General features: G+C 41.7%; 1 protein-coding gene across 1 annotated transcript; it reads right to left on the bottom strand.

Annotated features, from left to right (window-relative positions):
- Nucleotides 1–1130: 1130 nt before the first annotated feature.
- Nucleotides 1131–3508, bottom strand: LOC121923923 (vomeronasal type-2 receptor 26-like). Its single transcript, XM_042454867.1, has 2 exons — nucleotides 3481–3508; nucleotides 1131–2029 (listed from the first exon to the last, which is right to left on the bottom strand). The coding sequence occupies exons 1-2, from the start codon at nucleotides 3506–3508 to the stop codon at nucleotides 1131–1133; spliced, it is 927 nt and encodes a 308-aa protein (XP_042310801.1).
- Nucleotides 3509–7712: the final 4204 nt, after the last annotated feature.

The following is a 7712-nucleotide window of genomic DNA, read 5'->3' as shown; positions in this document are numbered from 1 at the left end:
AGGAGGTCCAGTCTGCCAGTGATCAGAACATTGCTATACAATGTGCATGTAAGAAACTTTATGTGGCATGGACCACAAGATCAGTAAAATGCAGAATAGGGAAACGCCTCTCTAATCTAAAAAATAGAAGAGTGGGGGCTCCTTTAGTTGGTCATTTTGGAGAAATGCAACATTTTGCAGCTGATTCCTGATTTTGGGTTATAGAAAGAATTTATAATACAGTGTGCCCACACCATACACGGGCTTGATGCCTGTGGATTTGAGCTTATACATATGGCAAGCCACGGAGGACAAAACAGCATGGGCGGGAATGTGCCGCCCTAGCATATAAAGAGATTTAACTTTACATTGTTTTTCCCATATGCGTGGAGTGTGTGTGTCTGGAACAGATCCCCCACATATAGGAAGGGGCCACTGTAATAAAGAACATATTTTAAAGAAAAAAGAGGTTCTAAAGCCAAAATCCTTGGTGCTTGCAGGGTTAAATGAAGATTTGGACCTATATCTTTAATATGAATATACCAGGGAAATAATACATGAGAACACATGTATGGGTATGAATGTAATATAATTCTTTAATAACATAAATTTGTCCCTGTGTTCCACCTCTAAGACATATCATATGGTTATGCCCTTCCAAGGTCACCTGGAGTATGTATATTCAGAAATGCTACACTGCTGGATCCCTTTATTTCTAAGGTCCTGTAATTTTGAGAGTGATTATAACTGCAATGATTTCTGTCAAAAGGTATGTATGACTTTGACAAGATCTATAAGAATATCTTTGTATCATAGCTTGCTGACTGTTGTCCTATCATTTTAAATGTTATATTTTAATTGTATTTATATTTGTTTTCAGCTCCTGAAGAAGGCCTAGTGTGGCTGAAATGAGGTGGGCTTTTTAAACACTGAATAAACACTCTGGATAAACAGTTTCCCATTTTCTGTGGTACTTCTCATATAGCAATACATTGATCCAGCCCATCACACTTGCTTTATTTCACAAAGCCTGTGCAAAGATGACACCTAGACTTTAATATCAATCTAGATAAACTGGAAGATATCATGTTCATTGCAGCCACATGGGACAAAGCAGAAATGCAATAATAAAAGGAGAATCAGAACTCATCTCAAGTTTTCGTCATCAGATGTTCCTTTGTATTCAAGTCGGGCCTAAATAATATAATGTAACATTTGGGGATGAAAATGCAACCCAGTAACCCCAGACTGGAGGACAAGATGGAGAAGACCTGCACAGCTGCCATGTATTTCCCTTTGGTGCTCAGGTAAGTGGGCACAAAGGACACCCAAACACTGCAAAACACCAACATGCTGAAGGTGATCAACTTGGCTTCATTGAAGGCCCCTGGCAACTTCCTAGCAAAGAAAGCCAGAGTGAAACAGATAGTGGCCAGAAAACCCATGTAGCCAAGAGCAATATAAAACATGGCTGCAGATCCCTCATAACATTGCAATACAATCTGCCCTGGTTGGGAGTGCATGTCGGCATCTGGGAAAGGGGGAGAGATTCCCAGCCAGATCGTACAAATGGTCACCTGAACACCAGAACAAGAAATGACAATGGAGTTGGCCAAGGTCTTCCCCAGCCATTTCCTCATTTTACTCCCTGGCTTTGTTGCCATAAAGGCCACCACCACCATGACGGTTTTTGCCAACAAGGAAGAGACAGCAACTGAGAAGATGGTGCTGAAGGCAGTTTGTTGGAGAAGGCAGGTCACTATGTGTGGCCGCCCAATGAATAGAAGGGAGCATTGAAAGGAAAGGAAGAGGGAGACAAGGATCATGTAGGTGAGGTCACGGTTGTTGGCTTTGACCATGGGTGTTGCTTGGTATTTCAGGAAAATTCCTAACACAACGCCTGCGTTCAGGGATAGGAATACAGCAAAGAAAACTATGATGATTCCCAGAGCTTCTCCATTGGATAGGAAGGTGACAACCTTGGCCACACATTGATAATGGTCCTTATCTGAATATTGATCATCTGGACACTCCTGGCAATGGTCAGCATCTGAAAAGAACAGTTATGGCATTAGTATTATCTTAAATAACTGTAGTCTGTGGTTCATTAAAATAACTAAAAAGTAGGTATGAAATGTGTGACCTTTCATTTGTTTTTGCACTGCAAGTGCATTAGCCATTAGAACCAAAGGTGAGGTAGTATTGTCTAACAATAACTGGAAGACTGCACATTCTGCATCCTTCAGGTTCAGAGGCAGTGTGGCATTGGAGTCGTCCTCCTGAGAACAACATCAGGAGAGGAAGATAGCCTTGCCAGAAACAGTAGACCTTTAGTATCTGCTGAAGTTTGGTTCCAGGATCCCCTCTCCCTGGATATCATATTCTGTGGATGCTCAATTATCATTAAATCTAACAGAGCGGGAAAATTGCATCACTCATATAGAAAGGTAAAATCAAGGTCTGCTTTTTGAATTTATACTTTTTTGGAATAGATTCAAGGTGTGGATAATTAATTCTGGTGATACAGAGGTCCAAGTGTGTACAATCAGTCCTCCCCACCACTCTCAACCTGTCTCTCATGGCAGCAAAAATACATGCTGCAAAAATAGTTTTAAAGCCTCTTATGGCCTTTCTCTTTCCAGATATGGCCCACCTGACTCCAGTGGTTGCAGGGATTGTGTGCATGTGCTCACACACAACTTCAAGTAGCAATGCTTCTATGATCTGGATGTTTATTAGACTGTAGCCTTCTCAGCATTGTCCACATGTGTCCTAAAGACTATATTATGCAAACAGTGTTGTCAGTGCTCACTGCTTTTTTCTTTCTTCTGTGCCTTCAGCCAGATATGCCCTAGGGCCAAATATACCACCACCACCCCACGGCTCTAGGCTTGCAGAGTTTATACTCTGGGTGTGTGTGTGTGTGTGTGTGTTGTGTATTTGCACATGTGCCTTCAAGTTGCCCATCAAGTATGGCAAATCCACAAATTCATAAGGTTTTCTTAGGGAAGGAATCCTCAAAGGGGGCTTTGCTGGTTCTTTCCCTGAAGGTACTAACCAGGGCTCATGACCCTGCATATCACTCAACATCTGGATGTTGTTGGACTGCAGCCTCCAGCATTCCTCAGCATTGGCTACGCCACAAGAGCTGCTGGAATGTGCTAGAGGGCTATATGTTACAACAAAGTAACACAGTGGTCCAAAAGTTGCTTAAAGGAGTCCCATTTGGCTTTAAAAAAAGGAAAAGCTGTATACTTAATGGACACTAATTTCCTCACATTTGTATCGTCCATTGAGTTCAGTGCATGATAAAGGCAGTGAGGAGGAAGAGGGTGAGGGAGAAGAGAAAGTTGGAGAGAGAGAGCTTGGAAAAGTTTTGGATTTCTTCTCTGAAGATGCCAGTCATGTTGCTGGTGAAACATCAGGAAACAAATGCAAAGCCAAGAAAGGGTCCAAGTTTAAAAGTACACTTAGGGGCAGTTCTACTCTGGAGTCACCTACCTTTCTCAGTGGAGATTGTTCCTTTCATGCCGTCTAGCAGCACGCACTAGCATATACCAGGGTGACAACTTTCAGTACATCTAGAGATGGGCACAGCTAACCATAAAGAGAAGGAAATCAAGGAAATGTGTTAATTAGCAGGGTTTTGGGGATGAAAATGAGTTCTAGAGATAGAATGGAATGTTTGGGAGAAAGGCTCAGGACCTTGCTGCAATGACTCTTCGCTTGTACTTTCCCCCTCCAGGCAGAAAGGTTGGGAAGAGGATGAGAAGGGGGACGAGGGCCTTCAAGTCTTGTGTCCCCCTTTGAGAAACTCTTGCATCTTTTGGGGGTCACACCACGGTTTGAGAACGCTGGATTGATCCAAGCTACTGATTCTAGGTACTCCAGTTGCAACTCTATGGTCGCTTTAACCAAAAGTTGCACTGAAAGACTGAGAGATTCCTAGAGAGAACACTCCGAGCAATTCTATAGTCAATGTCGGCATGTCATCACAACAATACATCCCATTCTATCCTAGATTTCTATTTTCATCTTCTCCCCAAATTAGCATTCTCTACTCCACTGCCCGATTTTTGTCTGGCAGCATTTCAGAAGTTAGCGTCCCTTCATTTGCTGTCTTCCATGGAAATCAACAGATTAACGCTGAACAACACATCCAAGGATGCTTCAATTGTCATTTCTTTTCCAATGAGACAGTACTTTCCTATTTTACTGAATGTGACAGTCAAAAAAGCACTCATAATATATATTCTAACTAACTCTAACCACCAAATTCATTCAAGCATATTTTTTTAAATAGAAAGTGACTAAGGGGGTGCCACAGGGTTTTGAGCCCAGGCACCTGTGAAAAAATCCATGAAACTCAGTGGAAGTGATCCAGGAGGAGGCACGGCTAGGATTGCCTGATTACAGGCATTGAGAGAATGAACCCAGTTTGGCACTGTCTTTTCATGAAAGTGGAACTGCATGATCCAATGAGATAATAGGCCACGCTCAAGGTAGCATGACAGCATTTGCTTATGGCTAGACCAATGTGTTTGCAGTGGCAGTAGTGGGGCTAACACTGGCAGAAATTTTTAGTTAACTCTGAAGGGATTAGAAGTGTGGAGGAGCAGGCATGGTAAACCCCTCCTGATTGCCTTTTACTTTGCATGTGACAATCAAAAAAACAAGAGGGGAAAAAAGAGTGGGCCCTAGAGCAAATCAAGTGTCAATCTACTAATGCTAAGTTGACTAAAACAAGGCTGTTATGCTTTGGACATATCACAAGACATGTGACTCATTGAAAAGACAAAAAAGCTTGATAAGTGAAAAATAGTAGAGAACGAAAGAGATAGGTGGATTGAGTCAATCAATGAGGCCAAAAGTCATCCTAAGTGATGTTGTCTTGACAGGAAATAACATCAATGAGAATAAAGGAGTGAATGAAGCATTTTGTCATCCTCACCTGATTAAACCACTTGGACCAAACAACAGCATTCATGGTCAATAGTGAATTTGATCCCTGAGGAGGTCTGTCTTTCTATGGTTCCAACTTCTACTCTGCTAGTGGACTTGTTCGGAAAAATTACCCAGTTATTGATATGGAAGTCAGCCTACCAGATCCCCATTTTCATCCAAATAAACACCATCCATGGAAGTATTGTAAGCTGGAAGTTCCTCAGAAATGGGTGAAGCTAAAAGGAAACAGGAACATGACGTGCATCTTAGAGAGGAATCTTGTTTTAGATCTAATTGCTTTCATTTCCACTGACTTTTCAAGATCTGTGGAAGTCATTTAAATGTCAAAATGGTAGTCAACAGCACTTGGGATTCTACTCAGAAAGATACTGACAATCAAAGCAGCTGTTATCAGGGTAAGCATACTATTAATTAAATTATTGCTGAATGAACATTAATAGCTAACAGTCAGTCCTCTACCAATATGTGAAGCGATCTTGTAGTACCTTTGAAACTAACTGAAATCAAGAAATTGGCAACATGAGGCTACTTCCTCCGCAATGCATTTGGTGGAGTGGAAAGCCAGGGACAGATCTATATAGCCATAGTGTGTGAGAATAGCATTCAAATCAAAATGCTTTGTGTATGGGAATGAAGTGGTAAGCCCAATTTTAATTATGTCATTGGTAGATTTTCAGCCCAACAGACAGGTCAAATAAAGCTGCTTTGGTCACTTTGCAAGTTTGCTGTTTAAATGCTGATGTGTCCTAAGAATCCAGAAACCACACCAAACCACACTCCACTCATAAGGACTGGAGCACAGCTTGGCATAGCTTCTGGCCTTTTAGGATGTGTGTGTCATTTAAACAACATACCTCCAAGTGATCCAAAGCAGCTTTATTTTGACCTTCGTTTGGGCCCAAAGACAGTGGAAGCTGTAGCCTATAGGTGAGAAGAATGAATGAGTGTGGAAAATAGAGTGTGATGTGATGAAGAGATCAAGGCACGCTCATGGTGAGTGGGGTTACATACGGTTGAAATGTGTTTAATGTGTCAGGAAACCATCATCTTTATGCAACCCCTTGTCAATGGACTGTAGTCTGTGCATAAATCCCAATTCTACTGTTTTCTCTTCCAATCTATCTTTGTAGTTCTTTGTTCAAATCACTGTTCTGAGGTCTGATAATGGATGCCCAGGAGACTGAAATGTTCTGCCAGCAGTTTTTGTGTATTCCCATTCTAATGTCTGATTTTGTCCATTTATCCCCTGCTACAGGGACTGGCTTGTTTGCTCAATTAGAATGCTGAAGGACATGCTGACTTAGTATAGTATAATTACATTGAGGATAGCATGTAAACGTTCCCTAATATGTGGGTGATGTCATTAGGTCTTGTGATGGCATTTCTGGAGTCTCCACAACTGTGCCCAGACCAGGCCAATACTCTAAGGAGAGGGTCACACCGCTGCTCCTCAAACAATCTGTCTTTGGGCAGAAAATGGGGCTGTGATGTTTTGGCCTATGCCTCTTTAAATCTACTAGAACTCACAAAAGAGAGTGGGGTGAGATTCAGTGGACGGACAGAGAGATCTCAGAGTTTTTTAATTATTAGTTTTTTTTTAAATTTATATTTAAAAGTTTTTATTCTTTTTAAACATTTTGCAAAAAACAACACACCCCACAACCATCACATCTATCAATTTTCACTTTAACCCATGAACGATTAAGGAAAATAACATTTAGTCTGTGTGTAAGAAGATACATAATTTAGAAAGTAATTTTAATGTGCTCGTTGTTTATTTCACACGATTGCTATAACAGTCACAGATATATGGGTATGATGATTTATGAGTAACATTAGTACAAAAACCATTACTAAAAGTCTGGTATGGTGCCATATGGGAAGAGATAAATGGGGTGGGGTGACACCATGCGTTACTGGACCAGGTGACACCCTCCTAATGATGCCACTGAATCCATGTGATGTGAAGAGAGAGTGGCTGTGAACAAACACATACAGAAAGTTTCCCACAACATGTTGTTCCAAAACTCTAGCCGAACTAAATACACCAGTGAATACAGACATGCAAAAGCTTGCCAACTCAAGAGAAACTGGCTTGGAGAGTTCCTCCATGACACCCTGCTCCCTGTCCTTGTCATCTCAGCAGTTCAGCCAAATAGTTCCCTCAGTCTAGCTTCCTCAGAAGGCAAGAAACACCCTAAGCAATTGTATCAGGCCGCGAGTACATTCCCATAAATCAGCCAGGGCTTATCTAAGAACAGCAGATACTCATTCCAGAGTAAACATTGAAGGCTGCTGAGAGAATGGATCTGGAAGACAATTCCCTGCTCCTTTCTGATCCAGAAAATCATGACCGAAACGGGTCAGTGATGAAGAAAAGGAATACCTGCCATGACTGGACCCTGTTGGTGCCAACCTGCTTACCCCTCCATCAACATCTGCTTAGATAGTGAAGAGTACGCAGCATGCAGGGTCTGGTCACAGCTGGATGGCACTGTAAATACTGTAGGCGTCTTGAGAAAGGATCTCGCTCAATCACATCCTGAGGTGGTGCTTCAAGTGTCTTTTTCTGGTGCATCTATTCCAGTTTTTTAACAGACAAGTGTTGGCCCTTGAATTTGAACAATGAAATGCTGCTTCCCAAACTGCTCCAGATCACTAGAAATAGGCTTAAAATTGTCATGACTGTGTCCCTTCTGTTTTGTCTGAATTGAGAATGAACAAAGAAACGTGGGTGGTGGTGGAGATTCTACAGTCTGTATAACAGT

The sequence above is a fragment of the Sceloporus undulatus genome, chromosome 2 (assembly GCF_019175285.1).
Source record: "Sceloporus undulatus isolate JIND9_A2432 ecotype Alabama chromosome 2, SceUnd_v1.1, whole genome shotgun sequence".
Lineage (NCBI taxonomy): Eukaryota > Metazoa > Chordata > Lepidosauria > Squamata > Phrynosomatidae > Sceloporus > Sceloporus undulatus.
Note: the sequence above shows the minus strand (reverse complement) of the source record. Positions and strands in the feature narration are given on the sequence as shown.

What these genes read in the sequence shown, in the direction of transcription:
- LOC121923923 (XM_042454867.1), bottom strand. Translation starts at nt 3,508, where the DNA reads ATGAAAGGAACAATCTCCACTGAGAAAG. An exon ending in AACAATCTCCACTGAGAAAG is followed by an intron (nt 2,030 to 3,480) that starts GTAGGTGACTCC and finishes TGTTCTTTTCAG; the next exon opens with ATGCTGACCATTGCCAGGAG.